General features: G+C 36.3%; 1 protein-coding gene and 1 pseudogene across 4 annotated transcripts in view; both read right to left on the bottom strand.

Annotated features, from left to right (window-relative positions):
- SUPT3H (SPT3 homolog, SAGA and STAGA complex component) overlaps nt 1-19,498 on the bottom strand; it is a 382,338-nt gene that overhangs the window by 180,149 nt on the left and 182,691 nt on the right. For 3 of the 4 annotated variants that reach the window (XM_072944891.1, XM_072944890.1, XM_072944892.1), the window contains one exon: nt 2,488-2,572. The exons of the other annotated variant lie outside the window; for it this stretch is intronic. In XM_072944891.1, the coding sequence (XP_072800992.1) occupies nt 2,488-2,572 (85 nt within the window). The remainder of the gene's footprint in view (nt 1-2,487; nt 2,573-19,498) is intronic. 4 annotated transcript variants of the gene reach the window in all.
- LOC140687864 (large ribosomal subunit protein uL4 pseudogene) lies at nt 9,146-10,103 on the bottom strand (annotated as a pseudogene).

Genomic DNA, 19,498 nt, shown 5'->3' with positions numbered 1-19,498 from the left:
CCATTTCTAACATAAATCATGCTGATAAATAGCCCTGTTATTTTATCAGGATTAATCACAATAGTAACCATTTACTACTAGTAACTTCACTAAGGCCTTTATATACATTATAGCTCAATTTATGACCCTCTATATAAGCACCGTGAAAAGTAAATATTAGTATTTTATTTTACAAAATAAGAACAGTAAAACTTTTGAAGACTCTCTCTAGTGACAACTAATTAGTATTGCACTGAATCATACACAATTACTGATACTCAACCATTCACGGCTTACTGAAAAAAAAGGCAACGTCACTTGGTTCAAACTATTAAATAGTAATTTCTGAAATATAATTCAACTTTAAAATTCTGACCTTAATAGTCTAACTTGTTCTTAAATAAAGTCAAAAGCTTTATAGAGATTTTAAACTACATGTTCGCATAATTTAACATATTCCATAATCTTCACTCCAGTGAAGAAGAGTTCACTGGGGCCTGAGCCGGTCACAGTCTAACAAGTGGAACAGAGCAGAGTCTGGTGGAATCACTCAGAAGGGAGGGCAGGCCTGGCGGGAGAACTGAGAAAGAATTAGCAACAGGAGGGACGGCACAGGTCTCAGGCGGGAATCAGAGGTCAAAGAAACGAGACAGAAGAAAAGTTGTAAAGAAAATCTCCTACATTGAGTCTACTGCCAGTCTTACTGTTCTATTTCCCAAATGAAACGACACGCAACTGCTGCCCAAGTGATCTAAAACACTGGAGAAAAGTTACAAGGGGCATTTAGCTTAACAACCTTTAAGATACATCATAAAACCTACATAATTAAGAAGGCTGTATTAGCACACGCATAGACAAATAAACCACTGGTACAGAGTATACAATCAGAAATAGATCCCAGTCCATATGTTAATTGAGTGTATAATAGAGGAGGCATCTCAGATCATTAGGGAAAGTATGTAGTTTTTAATAAATGATGATGGTGTAACTGGAAAAGATATAATTAGATTCACATCTCACACAATAACAAGAATAAACAACAAATGGTTAGGAATCTAAAGGTTAAAAATGAAACTATACAGGTGCTAGAAGGCAATGTAGATGAATTTCTCTTTAAATGCAATATCAGAAAAGTGTTCCAAATGGTAATTCAAAATCCAAAGGAAATAAAAGATTGAATGCACTGACTACTTTAAAATAAAAATGTCTGTATTCCCCCCAAAAAGTTCACAGAAACAAAGTCAAAAGATAACTGACACACTGGAAGAATATATTTGTATTATATACCACAAAGGACTGATATGCTTAATATGTGAGGCATATGACCAAAAATCTGATAGAAAAAATGGTATTACTGCATAATGATCCTAAGAATAAAATTAAACATACATTAAAAATTTAATTACATAAATGGTGATAAAGGATAGCTATTCCTTTCAAAATAACCATAATTAAAAAAGATAAAAGGAAGAAGGAAATAGAAAATCATTATTACGCAAATGTCAGTACTAATTGTCTCAGACAACACCCACCCAAAAATTTTCAGAAAAGGAATATTTGCACAGTCACAAAGTATCTCCCACAAGATATTTATTAACAACAAAATATAAAAAAGATAGTAACTTCATTATAGTGGAAAAATTCAGCATATACCATTTTAACCAAGTTATGAAGGTTAAGAGGACAAGTAACACCTCAACAACATAGACCCACTGATATGATACACTGAGAAAATCCCATCATGTCTAGTAATCTTGCCAAAAAGGCAGGGTCACCCTCTGACCATAAGAAAACATCAGACCAACTGAAAAAGAAGACCATTCTAAAAAATAAGATTCTGGTACTTTTGAAAAATGTGAAGGTCATGAAAGAAAAGGAAAGATTGAGGAGCTACCATGGATGGATAGGAAGAAGACCACAAAGATACGACAGCTCACTCCAATGTGTTATCCTGGACAGAAAAGAAACATTAATGGGAAAACTGATGAAATTCAAATAAGGTTGGTAATTTCACTTACAGGACTGTACCTATGTTATTCCTGGTTTTGATAGCTGTCCTATGCTTATGCAAGATGTTGAGAGAGGAAGCTGAACGGTATCTGAGAATTCACTGTACTATTTGGACAATTCTTTTATAAGTCTAAAACTCAGAATAATTTTTTTAAAGTGCTGAAAAAAACTACGCTGGTATAATGATTAAAAACAACAAAACAAAACAAAACAGATCAGTGTTACCAAGGGTCAGTAGTGGGTGAAAGGGCTGATTACACAGGGGTACAAGGGTGATAGAAATGCTTCTATATCATGATTGCTCTGGTAGTCACATGACAATATTCAGTCATCAACACTCACTGAATTATGCATTGTATACCTCAATAAGCTGACAAAAAAGAAACCCAAATACAAAAACTGTTTGAAAAAAATCTTAAAAAAAAAATGTTGGGTTGCAATGCCAATATAGGCAGAATACAGAGGAGAGACACCAAATACGATGACACATGCTCTTACCAGATTAATTAACTGAGTGTGTACTACATCTTCAACCAAAACTGCTGTTTCATGAAGAGGCCTCCTAGCATCACCTAAAGAAAACCTGGAAAGAAAATTAAACACACCAATATTAAGGACTGTAAAACTGAGAAAGGTAAAAGTGAAAAATTATTATAATACTCTGTTTAATAAAGTCCACGTTGTTCTCTCAAATAACAGAGTGGGTATATAGTTTTCTATGGTCAAAAAATTACATAAGCTGAAATTTCCAGAGGAAAGTGCACTGCAATCAGTGTCATTTCTTGATTTGTGTAGTCGTTTTTGAGAGCATTTACTCTATCAAAATGTAACATATTAACAGCCACTTCATAATACTGGCAACCAGAAAATTAAGTTACCATATCCAAATTACTAACACAACGGGCCCTCCACATCTTTAGGTTCTGCATCCTCAGATTCAACCAACCACGAATTGAAAATTCAAAATAAATTTTTAAATTCCAGAAAGTTCCAAATAGCAAAACTTGATTTTGCCATGCGCTGGCAGCTATTTACACATCATTTACATTGTACTTACAATGATTTATATAGCGTTTTTACTTTGTATTAAGTATTATAAATAATCTAAAGATGAATTAAAGCTTATGGGAATATGTGCATAGGATATATGGAAATCCTGCATCATTTTATATAAGGCACTTGAGCATCTAAGGATTTTGGAATCCGTGGAGGGTTCCTAGAACCAGTCTCCCACAGACACTGAGGGACAACTGTACATGCATAATAACCATGAAGAAAACTATAAAAGCATGTGATGTAATTAAAATGAATTTTTAAGAAAAAAATTTATGTAAATGGTATAAACTATCATTTCCAATTATATAGAAACGGATTATCAAGAATGAATGACAAGACTGATCTTAAAAGTCTTCTTCCCAATTTTCACATTGTAGACTAGATGTGCAGTGAATCCCTTCCTAAAGAACATTTGAAAATGAACAATAATATATTAAAAACTTATACTTAAAGCACATTTTAACCAGCAGTGGAGAAAACAAAAGTGAAGCCAGAGGAGATGAGAAATGTAGTTCCATAGGATTAAGAGAGCCCTGGAGCCAAAACTTATTCTGAAGGCGTCTAATGACTCACAGTACCCTATAGCCTAGATTTCAATTAGCACATTTTTCAAGGTATAGAAAAGAATGCTGTGACCTTAAGCAAGGTAGGAGGTCAGTTTGCGGAACCTAATCTGAAGGTGAAAAAAAGCAACGACCAGATGGTGACACTTGCAGTGTGTAAACTGGGAAATACCACTTTCAGGGAAGGCACTTTGCCTATCTTACCCCAGGGCTATGAGTGAAAGAGGAAAAAATGTGGGACTGGCACAAGCAGGCAAACAGACAAAAGGAACAGAATAGAAAGTCCAGCGATAAACTTACTATGGTCAACTGAGTTTCAATAAGGGTGGCACGAACAACCATTTGCAAAGCACAGTCTTTTCAACAACTGGTGGAGAGAAACAAGATGTCCACATGCAAAAAGGATGAAGTTGGAATCTTACCTGTACCATATATAAAACTAAATAAACTAATCTAAGAAAACACCTCAAAATAGATCAAAGACCCAAATTAAAGAGCTAAAACTATAAAACTCTTGGAACAAAACAGAAAGGGAGATCTTTACTACCTTGGATTTGGCAAAGGTTTCTTAAGTGTGACACCAGAAGCACAGGCAACAAAAGAAAAAATAAATGAATTGGATCAAAATTTAATCCTTTTAGAAATCAAAGAACACCATTTAGAGAAGGAAAAGATAACCCATACAATGGGAAAAAAAATTTGAAAATCATGTATCAGCTAAATAATCAGAGTATGTAAAGAACTCCCACAACACAACAAAAAAACAACCCAACTTAAAAACGGGCAATAGACTTGAATAGACATTTCTTCAATGAAATATACAAATAGACAATTGCAAATGAAAAGATGCTCAGTATCATTAACCATTAGGGAAATGCAAATCAAAAAAACAGAGATAGCACTTCACACGCCAAGAATGGCTATGATCAACAAAATGGAAAATAATAAGTGTTGGCTAGGATGTGGAGAAATTGGAAACATTGTACTTTGCTGATGGGAATGCAAAATGGTGTAGCCACTGTGTCAAACAGTGGTTCCAGGAAATGCTAAAAAAAGAATTACCATATAACCTAACAATTCCACTCCTAGATATATAGCCAAAAGAACTGAAAACAGGGATTCAACAGACACTTGTACACCAGTGTTCATAGCTACATTATTCACAATTGCCAAAAGGTAGAAAACAACCAAAATGTCCATCAACAAATGAATGGATAAACAAAATGTAGTATATACATATGATGAAATACTATTTAACCATAAAAAGGAAATAAACACAATATATGCTATTTATTACATGAATCAACTTTCTACTACATAAAAACACCATACTAAGTAAAACAATCCAGACACAAAAGAAAAATATTATATGATGTCACCTATATGAGGTACCTGGAATGGGCAAATTCATAGAGACAGAAAATAGAGGTACCAGGGAATTAAGGGAGTTTTTGCTTAATGTGTAGAGAATTTCTGCCTAGGATGATGAAAACTTCTGGAAAATGGTAGTGATGATGGTTGCACAACACAGTGAATATACTTACTACCAGGGAACTGTACACTTAAAAACAGTTAAAATACAAATTTCATGTTATGTATATTCTACCACAATAATAAAAACAGACTGAAAAAAACTAAGAGCTGTCTAGATTCAGCTAAAAAGATAATTAGTTTTCAGGACACCAGATCTGAGGAAATTACCTGTAGTGTACCATGGATTAGTAAGAAGAGTACCATGACTAATGTTACGCCAAAAATGTTCATGCTATGGTGAAAGGAATAAATTTCAAAAAACTATAAATGACCAAAACTGACAAAGAAAAAATAGGAAACCTGAACAGTTCTATAAATTTTAAAGAAATTGATAAAAACAAAACAAAAAACAACCTTACTTTTATCTGTAATGTTCCAAATATGTAAAGAATAGGTTATACTAGTTTTACATGATTCTTACTAAGAACAGAAGAGAGACACTCCCTAACACATTTAATTAGGCTAGTATAACCTTGGTATTAAAACTAGAAAAGAAATGCAATAGAAAAAAATTACACATAAATATTACTCATGTATATAAAGAGGAAAAAAACCAAATAAAACAAAAAGTCTGAATAGTACAAAAGATGGAGTAAAAGTGAGATTCACTCCCCTACCCTGTGCCCCTGGCCTCATAGAAGGCTCCCTATACCCAGCTAACAGAAGAAAAGACTGAGGCCTAATTTACATATGGTTCTGCATCATATGCAGACGCTACCCACAAGTGAACAGCTGTGGGGCTCTAGCCCCCTCTGAAGCCTCACTGAAAGGCAGTGGTAAAGGAAGAACTTTTAGCAGTGCACCTTTGTCTACTTTACTTGAAAGAAGAATTGGTCAGATGTACAACTTTATACTGATTCATGGGCTATGAAATGATTGGCTAAAAGGTAAGGGACATGGGAGGAATATGATTAGGAAATTCGTGAGAATGAAATCTGGAGAAGAGGTGGACAGATGTCTCTGAATAAACAAACAAATAAATAAAAACCAAACCCACAAAGACATTGACTATAATTCAATAAACATGAAGATATCTGTGTCCTGTGTAAATGTTCATGGGAGACGTCAGCAAAGGAAGATTTTAATAATTAAGTGGATACCATCAGCTTTTCCCTCAACCACTCTATCACTGCCCAACGGGCTCGTGAACAAAGAGGCCATGGTGGGAGGGACAGAGGATACGCAGGGCTCAGTACCATGGACTCCACTCACCGAGGCCACTGCTGAGAGGCCATCTGTCAGCAGCAGAGATCCACACTGAGTTCCCTACATGGCACCGTCCCACAGGGCGATCACCAGGTTCCTAGTAACAAGTTGATGACATTAGACCACTTCCATCATGGAAATGGAACTGTATTATTCTTACTGCAATAGACACTCTGGATGTGGCATTGCCAACCCTGCAAGCAGTGCATCTGCCAAAACTACCATCTGTGGACTTACAGAATGCCTATCCACTGGCATGGCATCCCATACAGCATTGCCTCTGATCAAGAAATCCACTTCCCAGCAAAAGAAGGGCTACACTGGGCCCACGCTCATAGAAGTCACTATTCTTAGCATATTCCCACCATCATGAAGTGGCTGGTTTGACAGAAAGCTGAAAAGGCCTTTTGTAGACTCCATCATGGTGCCAGCTAGGTGGAATATCTCGCAGAGCTGGGGCAAGGCTCTCCAGAAGACTACACAGCTTATGAAATGGCACCCTATGGTGCTGCCCAAAGACCTACTAGCAAAACTGGTGCTTCCTGCTCCCATGGCCTCACAATCTGCTGGTCTAAAGGTCTTAATTCCAGAGGGAGGAATGCTTTCACATTTAGTCCACTGACACAATTATTCCATTGAAATGGAACTGAAGAATACAGCTGAGTCACTTTGGATTCCTCATGCTTCTGAATCAACAAACAAAGGGGGAGTCACTGTGCTGGCCGGAGTGAGTGATACTGACTACCCAGTGGCAACTAGACTGATACTCCACAGCGGAGGTGAGAAAGAGTATGTCTGGAATACAAGAGATCTCTTAGGACATCTCATCGTCTTACCATGCCCTGTGGTTAAGGTCAGTGGAAAACTACAACTCAATCCAGGAAGGACACTAATCGTTCAGATCCTTCAGGAATGAAGGTTTGGGTCACTCCACTAGTTAAAGAACCACAACCAGTTGAGGTGCTTGCTGAAACCAAGGGGAATACAGAATAAGTAGTGAAAGAAGGTAGTTATTAACATCAGCTATGACCATACGACCAGTTACAGAAAGGACTGTAACTGTCATGAATATTTTTTCATTTTGTTATGAATATGTTTGTATGCGTGTGTGAATGTGAGCATTAAAGAAGTATGTTTCCCCCTCTCTTATTCCCTCATCATGTAACACAAAATGTATTGAACTTACAGTATTTAATTAAGTATTATTCATTTTATATCATGTATTTAAGGATGATATAAAATGGATGATATAAAAGGGATGTCAAGGAGCAGTATGGACATCACTCAAGGACTTATCCTCATCTTCTGGGAAGGGGTTAGTGCATTCGCAGTAGTGCGCTGGATAACTGCATCACGTTAGGCAGAACTACAGCCTTGTTATTGTCTATATTTGGAGATTAAGTATAGTTTAAGGAGATGTATATGGGTGTCAAATTGACATAGGTGATGGTTAATTTTATGTCTCAGTTTGACTGGCAAATGGGGTGCCCAGATATTTGGTTAACATTAATTTGATAAGTATTTGAAGGTATTTATGAGTGAGGTTAACATTTGAATCAGTAAACTGAGCAAGGCAGATGCCCTCTTCAGTGTGGGTGGGCCTCACCCCGTCCACTGAAAGCCTGAATAGAACAAGAGGAGGAGGAAGAATTCACCTCTCAGCCCATTTTCAAGTGGATGCATTGGGCTTCCTTCTACTGCCTTTGACCTTGTTCTGAGACACCATCAGCTCCACTATCTCCCGGGTTTCCATGCTGTATTTTTACCCTCTCCCATCACATTTTACGTTTTTCATTCTACAGTGTACATCCATTTACTTTGTATATCATTAACAAATGATTGTAGTTATGGTTAATTTTTACTACTTTGGTCTTACAACCTTCTTCTAGGTGTATAACTGATTTACCCACGATTAAAACATCTTGTGTATTCTGAATTTAACCAGTGGAATTTATATTTTTTACTCTTACTAATTAGTACTCTTCCGTTTCAGTTTGAAGAAGTCCCTTTACTATTTCTTAAAAGGCAAGTCTAGTGGTTATGAACTCTTTTCAACTCTTACTTGCCTAGAAAATTTGTCATCTCTCTTTCAATTCTGAAGCATAACTTTGCTGGGTAGACTACTGTTGGTTGCCAGGAAAGCAAGAGTAAACTATAAATCCATTAATATAATTAACTACATAAACTATGAAAACAGAAAAACAGTATGATCATCTCAATAGATGTGGGAAAATCACTAAACCACCATTCCTGACAAAAATTTTAGCAAGCTGGGACCAAAAAGGATTTTCTTTAATCTGATGAAGGGACTCTACCAAAAACCATACAGGAAACAAAACACTCAGAAGCATCCAAACCTTTTGAAACTCAGACCAATATGAAGATTTCCACTATCATCACTTTCAGTCAATATAATGCTTAAGATTTTAGCCACAACATCAAGGTAAGAGAAGGTCTAAACTATATAAGCATTGAACAGAAAAAACTAAATTGTTCTTATTCACATTAAATCTGACTATCTACACAGAAAACCCTAAATAATTGGGAGAGAAATTATTTCAGTTACTGAAAGAACCAGCAAGTTTTTCAACTATAAGACAATCTAAATATCACCATCAACACAAAGGCAAAATGAACTCACTGAAACAGACAGCAGAGCGGTGGCTGCCAGGGCTGTGGGGGGTGGTAGGGCAGGGAACAGGGAGATGGTGCTTAAAGGGTACAAACTTCCAGTTGTAAGATGAGTACATTCTGGGAATGTAATGTACAGCACAGCGATCAGAGTTTACAATACTGTATTACACACTTAAAAGTTGGTGAGAGTAAATCTTTTCTTTTGGGCTTTTCAAGATTCTGCTGAGGTCTGTACTGAGCATCTTGTGCATGGGGAGGTTGTAGCTCATCTTCAGGGAGGCAGCTTCATGCCAAGCGCCATACAGCTCACCTAACTTGTGGAAAGCACTTGCAGTCCCGATGCAGAAATATTCCACATGCCAACCAAGAGCAAGTTTTACAATGTTCAGCTTGCTTACATTAAGCGGAGTAAGTCCAGGGATGTTTCTGAAGGCCTTGATGACACCACTGTCCTCGTGATGGATGATGCAGGGTCTCCTGTGCTGGATACAGTGACGGTTTCTCATTTTGCCTCTGCCAGCTCTCATTTGCTGAGAGGCGGAGACCTCTGATATCATTCCAAGCCTTAAGTTTCTTTAGAAGTAAAACAGGCTCCTTGGTCTTCTTGTAGCTTTCAACTTTATCTTCAACCACCAAAGGAAGTTCAGGAACGTCCACAGTATGATGACCTTTAGACATGACCAGTGCTGGTAAGGCTGAGGCAGCCAGTGCGGAGCATATGGCATACTGCTTCTGCGCTGTGCTGACTCTCTGGTGCCAACGTCGCCAAATCTTGGTTGGTGCAAACATGCGGCCCCCACAACACGTTTCCAAAAGGATCCTAGCCAGAATGGTGAGTCCCACCACCTCAAACACTGGGAATTCGAGCTACAGCTCTGCCTATGTCCAAGACTCAGCACTGGTTTGATGACCTGCTAATTCACGGACAGCATAGGGCAGTCTGTTGTTTTTGCACAAGTTGGTGTGAACAAAGTTCACAATATCCAGTCGAATGGGAGCCTTGAACACAGCAGGCAAAGTGACATTTTTGCCAGATGACTCCCCCTTTTCAGAGAACACTGATATCAGTGGGCAAGCACACACCATAGCAGGGAGAGGAGAGAGCCACACTCCTCTCACCCCAGGGCTCTCACAGAAAAAGTATGAGAGTAAATTGTAAATGTTCTCACCACAGAAATGAAATGGTAACTGTACGATGTGATGGAGGTATTAGTTAAAGCTACATTGGTAATCATTTTGCAATAAACAAATATACCAAATGTATAACATGTTGTACTCCTTAAACTTACACAATCTATGTCAATTACACCTCAATAAAGCTGGGGGGAAAGGCAGACAATGCAATTCAAAATGTATAAATTAGCTCTAAACTTTCTATGAAAGAGTCAAGAGCCAAGGAAAGCCAAGACACGTTGGAAGTACAAAATGGAGGATATTTCCTACAAGACTTAGTAATTAAGATAGTGTGTCACTTGTGCAACGACAAACAAATAAACCAACAAAACAGAAGGAGAATAAGAAGTCCCCATTAGAGGGTAAACTCCACAATGGCAAAACTCATCTGTTATGTTCACTGACATATTCTCTGGACTGCCTGAGCAAAGTTTCTCTTCCATTATTTTAATTTAAATCTCACCAAAGAAAAAGTACTAAGTTATGAAAGTGAAATAATTGAGTCACAGATAAAACAATGAATTCAATTCACATCTCTAGTAAAAAGAATATTTTGAAAATACTTCTTATATTAATAACATGTACAAACAATCAACAAGTTTTGCCTCCAGCTTTTATGATAAAGTTAAAACTTTTCTACTAAAAATAGTCTTCATTAGCATAAACATATAAAGTATCTAAAATCAGCTAAAGATACAACTAGGGATGGGATTTTAATGAGTATATTTTAATTTTCAGGGTTGTTAGTTCTTCAGCTTTAACTCCAGAATTTTTTCTCACATTACTTCTGCCAATGTTCCCCCTCAAACACAGAAAGTTAAATATTGTCCTAGTGGTTTCTGGAAAATAGAAATAAAAACCACTGTACCCAGCCGTAGTCACTTTTTTTTTTTGCCCTGCAATGTATACAGTATTTTAAAAGTCACTTAAAGACAAAATCCAAGTAATTGGTACTTATACAAATCTCTTTATTTATTTATTTTTTCCATTAAAGACCTACCTTACTACTCATGGATCCCTGACTGAACTTTCTTGGATCTATTCCCAACCAACGGGACCTGATGCTCAATTCCTTCACGTACTGCTAGATGCTTCTAACTACACTAGTACTACTAAACCACCCTGCACTAAAGGTCTTTTTAGGAAACTTTCCTGAAAAAGCTGTCCTTCCCCTGGTTCTGGCAGTAGCTTCATTGCTATAACACCAGCCTCCATTTTAGGAAGTGTTGTAACTCTGATAACTATGGTCATGACAAGTGATAGGTCCAGAGCAACCCTGCTGGACTCCACTTAAACATGACAGTGGCAGAGCCACTTACATTCTATCTTCTCATCCAAACAATGTTAGTTTTATTCAATCCCAGGATCAGCTGTCTCAGTGAGCACCAGGGCAGCTAATTCTGCAATTCCTTTGTCAAGTGTATAATGAAAATATGAAATAAGCAAGACTATTCATGAGACGAAGTTATACTTCTTACTCTGTACTCTTAAGACACACAGGAGAATGTATGCTGAACAAAACCATGGGATACTGTCCCCCAAATCCTGCAGAACCTATCACTAAGCCTTTCAGTACTTTTGCCTGTTATGTGTAAGCCCAACAGTCTAAAACTGGGAGATATCCTTTATATAGACATCTATTAAAGTAAAAAAAATCTATTAATAGAAAGTGCAGAATAAAATAGACTAAGAACTAGTTACAGAAACATTTCCAAAACACAGAAAACAAATTTTTAAAAATACACACCGAGTATTACTACAGTCACTATGTGTTTTCAAAAAATAACACAACTCCATTTAAGTAGTTTCCAACCTCAGTTTAAAAAAAATAGTCTTTAAAAAAAAAAAAGGGAAGACGCTAGATATTTATGATCTTACTCTCTGTTGAACCCCTGCTGATATATTTGCTAAGTAATTTAAGTCAAGATGCTTCCTAAACACGGTGATATACCTTTAATGTCCGAAAATTCTAACGCATTATTCATTTACCAAAACCTTTTTTGCTAGCCTCCAGATACTATGTAAATGTATATACCTGATGATGTATCCTGGACCCACTCTCCCTACATCCACTTATCACCAACTGTGATAAGAAATCAACCCCAAATTCTTTTTGTAAAATAATTATAACACATTACATTTTTTAGAGCAGTTACAGAAAAACTGAGTGAAAAGTACAGAGTTTCCATATATTTCCTCATTTCCTCTCCCTCCATACCCAGTTTTCCCTGTTATTAACACCTTGTATTAGGGAGCCAATATTGCGATGTTATTTTTAACTGAAGTCCACAGCTTACATTAGGGATAAGTCTCTGTGAGTTTCTCTTTCTATGGATTTTGAGAGATGTATAATGAGATGTATCCACTATTCCAGGATCATACCGAATCGCTTCACTGCCCTGAAAATCCTCTGTGCTCTGCCTATTCATCCCTCCCTCCCCCCTATCTGAGGCAATGGCTGATCTTTTTACTGTCTCCACAGTTTTGTCTTTTCCGAAATGTCATATAGTTGCTATCACACAGTATGCAGCCTCTTCAGATTGGCTTCTTTCACTTAGCATTAATGCTTTAAAAGGTTCCTTCATGTCTTCTCATGGCCTGGTCACTTTTTTTAATACTACATAATATCCCATTGTATGGATATACCATAGTTTGTTTATCCATTCACCTACTGAAGGACATCTTAACTGCTTCCAAGTTTGAGCAATTCTGAATAAAACTGCGCTAAACATTTATGGGAGTTTTGTCTGGACATAACTTTTCAAGTTATTTGGGTAAATACCAAACAGTATGTTTACTGGATCACATGGTAAGAGTACTGAGTATTACTTAGTTTTGTAAGAAACTACCAAGCTGCCTTCCAAAGTGTCTGTACCACTTTGCCTTCCCAGCAGCAATGAACGAGAGTTCCTCTTGCTCCACATCCTCTCTAACACCTGTTTTAGATTTTGGTCATTCTAATAGCGGTGTAGTGGTACTTCACTGTTGTTTTAAATTGCAATTCCTTAATGATGTATGATGTTGAACACCAACCCCAAATTCTTTTAATGGCTATAATTGTAAGAAAAATAAACTTTTTCAGCAAGTACACACAATATGTATATTCATCTCTTTTAAGTCATACAAACATATTTGTATTAGTACAAAAGCACAGTATAAAAGAAACACAAAAGATAAATTTCAAAGGAGGTAAAAATATATCAACAGCATTTTAAAAATAAGTACTATTTTACTTATTGAAATGAAAAAACTTTTGGTCTGAAAAAACTATTTATAATATAAGTTATTAGCATTATCAACACTGCCAGTTTGCCTGGGACTATAGGATTTTCCAAATTATTTTCTACCAAATAAATCAGCTTAATTAATACTAAAAGGTCATGACATGATTAAAAAAAAAAAAGACCCCAAGAAAGAAAGACAAGCCAAAAAAGTTTCTTTTTTTAAGGGAATGAATGAATAATAAATAAAACTTGTACACCAGCTAATTTCAAACAATTACCCTTATTATTTTAATTCTAGGGTCCCAACATAGAGAAACAAATAGCACTTGGGAAATGTATCCCTTCATTTGGAGATGCTTTTACATGATGTGAAGTTGAGGACTACATTCATGGCAGTCAGTGGGTGAGTAGCTACCCAGCTGAATCGCACTGTAGTCACTGCCTTCACTCAGAGAAGAAACAGCACCCAGCTGCGTGCAGGGCCAGAGATGTGAGCCGAGAAGAAATGGATATAATTCATATGGACAGTATCCAAATCAGAAGATTACAATAATGCAGCTAAAAGTCCCACTACATCCTGGCCATCAGCTACAAAGAAGAGGCAATCAGTTATGATGAAAAGAAATTAGACTGAAAGTTAGATGACCTGGTTCTGGTTCCTACTCTGAGGCTAAGTTTTACTGCAAACTCGGGCAAGTAACATTTCTGGGTACCTCAGTTCCTCGACAATGAAAGGAGGGGACTGGATTCAATGATTTTAAAGATGCCTTTTCAGATATTTGTTTCAGCCTATGAAAGCAGCCACAACCCTTAAATCCTAAAAACTTCTGTCTTCAAGCATTGTAAGAAAATTATATTTTAAGAAAATCACTTTTAAAACTCTTGTAAGAAAAGTAAATCTTACTAAATTAAGTAAATTGGGCAATAATCATGAAATTAAGAAGAAAAAAAGAAAAATTCACAAAGTGAAATAAATTTAAAAAATCGGATGAAAGGCAATAAAGCTACAATTTATTCCCAGGCCTATATGTGGAAATAGTTTCCAAGAAACATTCCACCGCCCCTTAAAAGGCGTTAAAAAAAAGTGCTTGTACTTGAGGATAGTATCACAGGATTTTATATTATTCTTTTTTAGCATATTTAACAGGTTAACTTTTAAGTCTAAAACACTTGTTTTCAAATTTTCAAGCCTGATTAAGAACAGAGTGGAAGGACTGAATAAGCTTTAATTAAAGGGATTCCTCAATTAAAGAGATTCTTTCACAATGTATATCAAGTCATCACCCTGAACACTTTAAATATTTAAAGTTACAATTACATTTGTCAATGAGACTTCAGTAAAGCTAGGGGTAGGGGGCCAGGTGGAGTCTGAAAAGGAAGCCAAGAGGGTAAGTTTGGTAAAAATCTGTGACCCAGAGTCTGCTGGAACCGTCCTAAAGAACACAAGGCCCACAGGCAGATCTGCACATAAAGATCCAGGAATCCAACATAAGGACAAAGACACGTTTCTTTATTGCCATGTGTGCATCTTCTTGGATGCTGAGTTGCTTTCAGTGCTTACCACTGGCTACAAACTCTAATGTGGTTAAATTATTCTGGATACTGTGGTTAAGTAATTGCTGTGGTCTTGGGAGCTAGTTACTTTTTTTTTTTTTTATTACTTCTGGCTTTTTGAACGTTTTCTAACTCAGGTAGTTGACATTACCTTGGAATGGACACTGTGTGACTGCTGCTTGGTGTACGAAGGCCCTGGGAGACTTTCTGTCCCCAAAAGAAAGTTTCCTTTTTCTCTTCAAACCACTTATTTGATTATACTTTTATAGGCTAGGTATTACTATAATACCCAGGAATTTCTCCTAACTGGAATTAGAGTGAATAGCAGGCGAGAGCCCCAGCATACACTCTAGCCGGCTACACTGGCACTAGACAGCACACGCAAACACAGACATCACCCTGTCTATGTCATTCTTACCCAATATTTGTTGAGACTGATTTATCCTCTGTCCAAAAGGGGAAAAAAAATGCAGAAGTTTGACCATGAGCAGTCATTTAAGGCAATCAGACAGCCATAAACACATGCAAATTATCCCTACTCTTCAATTTTTAATACCACTAACCTTCATGACTCTATGATTTTATCTACCTGTTTTCCAAAGGAAGAAGTGAACTCAATTAGCAACAACTCTGAGAAAGCCAAAGTGGCAAGTAAATGAAAATATTAAATAAAGACCTAAGACAACGGTTTTTCTAGCTGTGATCATTTTTCTCATTGCTTGCTTGATTTTTCAACATCCATCCCCTACCCAGTCCTCTACTTTAGTATATATGCATATATAATTTAAATGAACTTTGAGGAATAGTGTAAGAATTTTATAACCCTCCATGAGATAAGTATCTTAAGATATAAGAAAAGCAAGATTATGAAATCTTCACTTACAATACAAAATTTATACAACTGATGGGGGAAAAAGATTTATTAAAAATATATTAAAGTAAAATAAAATTTAAAACAGAGTAGAACTTTGAAAAAGTAAACACTTAAATCACTTGTAAGTACTAATTACTATAGGTACTATACTCAATCAAGAAATACTTTCCTGAGTGTCTCGTATGTGTCAGGCACTGTTCCAGTGACTTAGGATACACCAATGAACAAAGTAGATTTTAAAAACTGAGTAGAGCTTGCATTCCAATGAGGAAAAGATACAACAAACAATATGCATAATAAATTACTAAACAAATGCATTGTGTGATAAAAAGATGACACAGGACAAAAGAACATAGAAAAGAATAAGGAAACGGGAAGTGTGGACTAGGGGAAGGGAAGCAGTGTGAATATTAAAACAGATAATTACTACTTTTTGATATGTGGAAGAAACTTTTCGGAAACAGCAAAGAGAAAAAATTAGAGAACTTAGTAAAAACCAAATACCTAGGAAAGGCGATCTAGATTTATCACAAGGCATGGGATTATTTATTTGAGAAAGTTTACAAAAATAGCGTAATATTTACACAAATTTTTTCTAACAATTCATAGAGCAATTTTTCTCACATATCCTGTATTCCTAAGCAGCAAGTAGCCCCATATTCAACCTCTAATGAATAGAAGCATGAAGCAAATGATTATAAGCACCTCTTATTTGGGGAAAAGCAAAGATAATAAATGAGAAGTATACCAATCACTGCATGTTGGGTCAGGAAAGGGCTGAAAAGATTTAGCTCATTCATCTTGTTTTAAGAAGGAAAATAAAGGTCAGAGAGGTTAAATAACCATCTCAGGGTCACAAATCCAGTTAGAGGTTATTTCGTCCAGAACTCTTTTTCTGCAATACCATGTTAAATGTGCGAAAACTGTAACAAATAAGACAAATTAACCTTAAATGCTCATTTATCAAAGATTAAGATTAACGAAATAACATAAAGGAAACCCGGTTCAATTACTTTGTATAACTAAATAATTTTTAAGGCTTTTAGAGAGATATGTAATAACTTCAAGAAAGTTATTTTTAGTCCCTTAGGCCCTCAAAACATTAAATAACACAAGGATTTAACTATCTTCTTATTGCAGGAATTTAACAGTCAGAAATTAACTTTCTATAACATTGGATATAGACACAGAATAATCACAAATTTCACCCAAATTTTCAAGCACATTTCATGGACTGGGAATCAGAGATCCGAGAAAGTTAAGAGATCCGCCCATGGTGTTAGCCACAGTAAGCTTCAGAATTACATGCTGTTACCTGGAGACAGGAGAATTTTGCACTATGCGGATATTTAGAAAATTAGCAAAATGGATAAATGGGGCATATTAAACCATCATTTCCCAAATTAATGTTGTCCAGAAAAAGAGTAACGTGCAGTCAAATCAATTTAGGAAATGCCTTATATTTGATTCTTCTCTAGATCTGTAATGCATGTTACCATTTTAGACACTCTGAATAGTTCTGGAGGACAGAAACTTTCGGTTTTCAATGTATTTACTGTGCATGTAATCATTTTTCTAAGCTCACTTAGTTATACAGTATTGAAAATCAATTTAGGCAACACTGACATAGCAAAAAGACTCCAACTATGAGTTAAGAACTTCAGAGATAGGATTCCAAATAAACTGCAGCCTAAGGTGCTTAAACTTCACAGTTCTTCAGTGGTAAACAATTAGATAGACAGTGGTGATAGTAGCAAGCGACTGGTTCGTATGATTAATTTCTTTACTCATTCTACAAGTATTTATTGTGGTTCTGTATGTTAGGCACGGAAATTTCCACTAGATGGGAATTTTGAAAGTTACTACAAACTAAGGGTTTCTCTGGAGCTATGGTAAGCAGCCACCAGAACCAGATTAGCATTTGGATCAGCGAACAGTGGCAGTTTCCCACTTCTGAGTCAATTAGGAACAGACTGACGCCAAATAACCTGCCTGAGTACCAACCAATCCACAGCAGCCTCATCTGGGTGACCTCTCCTCTACAGGTGATGTCAACCTCCACGACACCACCAATCCCCGAGCTCCACGCTGCCTGAAAACTCTATGTAAGATCTGCAGTCACCCCTGCTGAGATTGTGCGTGACCAGCACATACTTTTCCTTTATCATAATGAAAAATAAATCTAGCTTTCAGATACTGAATGCCAAGTAATGGTCTCACTACGTGTCCACTCAGTGTCTGACAAAGACTGCTTTCACAACCCCGTCAGCCTAACGCCTCCTCCTCTCTTATTTCCCCACTTAACTTTATTTTGAAAGACTTCAAATCAACAGAAAAATTGAAATAACAGTATACTGAACACCTAACATCCTTCAGCTCGAATTACCAATTGTGAACATTTTAGCGTGTCTGCATCCTCACACATTCTTGTATAAATGCACACATACATTACACACTAAATACATATATACTTGTATTGCCATCTGTATCTATTTTCCTTTGAACAGCAAACACCTACTGAGTGTTTCCCATGTGCCTGACGTGAATGATGTCATATAAACCTCTCTGAGACACCATAACCCACTGTCACTATGTCTGCCCCTCTCCCTCTTGGAGAGACATACCTTAGAGTCAATTTCTGTTTGCTAACTTACACACACTGGGCTTAGTTTTGCCACTGAGAACTGGATAAAATATCAAATCTATTTTTCACAGGTCTTCAAAAATAGGAAGAAAGTTTGCTTAAAATTTTTTTCAGGAAACAGAATCTTTTAAAAATAGTTTAATTGATATATGTATCATTTATATGCCAAGAAAATCACATTTAAAGTATACAATTCAATGATTTTTAGTAAACTTAATTGTTTTAATGAAGTATAGTCAGTTTATAATGTTGTGTCAATTTCTGCTACACAGCATAATGTTTCAGTCATACATGTACATGCATATATTCCTTTTCATATTCTTTTTCATTATAGGTTACTACAACACAGTGAATATAATTCCCTGTGCTATACAGTAGAAACTTAGTGTTTATTTTATATATGACAGTGAGTATCTGCAAATCTAGAATTCCCAATTTATCCCTTCCCATCCTCTTTCCCCTCTGGTAACCATAAGCTTGTTTTCTATGTCTGTGAGTCTGTTTCTGTTTTGTAAATAAGTTCATTTGTGTCTTTGTTTTCTTTCACTATTACACATATAAGTGATATCATATGGTATTTTTCTTTCTCTTTCTGGCTTACTTCGCTTAGAATGACAATCTCTAGATCCATTCATGTTGCTGCAAATGGCATTTTATTCTTTTTATGACTGAGTAGTATTCCATTGTATATTTATACACACACACACACACACACACACACACACATAATATATATATACCACATCTTCTTTGTCCAGCCATCTGTTGATGGACATTTAGGTTGTTTCCATGTCTTGACTATTGTAAATAGTGCTGCTGTGAACACTGGGGTGCATATATCTTTTCAAATTAGAGTTCTCTCCAGATATATGCCCAGGAGTGGGATTGCTGGATCATATGGTAAATCTTTTTTTAGTTTTTTTAGGAATCTCCATACTGTTTTCCATAATGGCTGCATCAAACTATATTCCCACCAACAGTGTAGGAGGGCTCCCTTTTCTCTACACCCTCTCCAGTATTTGATTTTTGGTAAATGTAAAGAGTTGTA

The sequence above is a fragment of the Vicugna pacos genome, chromosome 20, assembly GCF_048564905.1.
Source record: "Vicugna pacos chromosome 20, VicPac4, whole genome shotgun sequence".
Taxonomy (NCBI): domain Eukaryota; kingdom Metazoa; phylum Chordata; class Mammalia; order Artiodactyla; family Camelidae; genus Vicugna; species Vicugna pacos.
The sequence above is the reverse complement of the archived record's forward strand: the minus strand, read 5'-3'. Positions and strand labels throughout refer to the sequence as shown.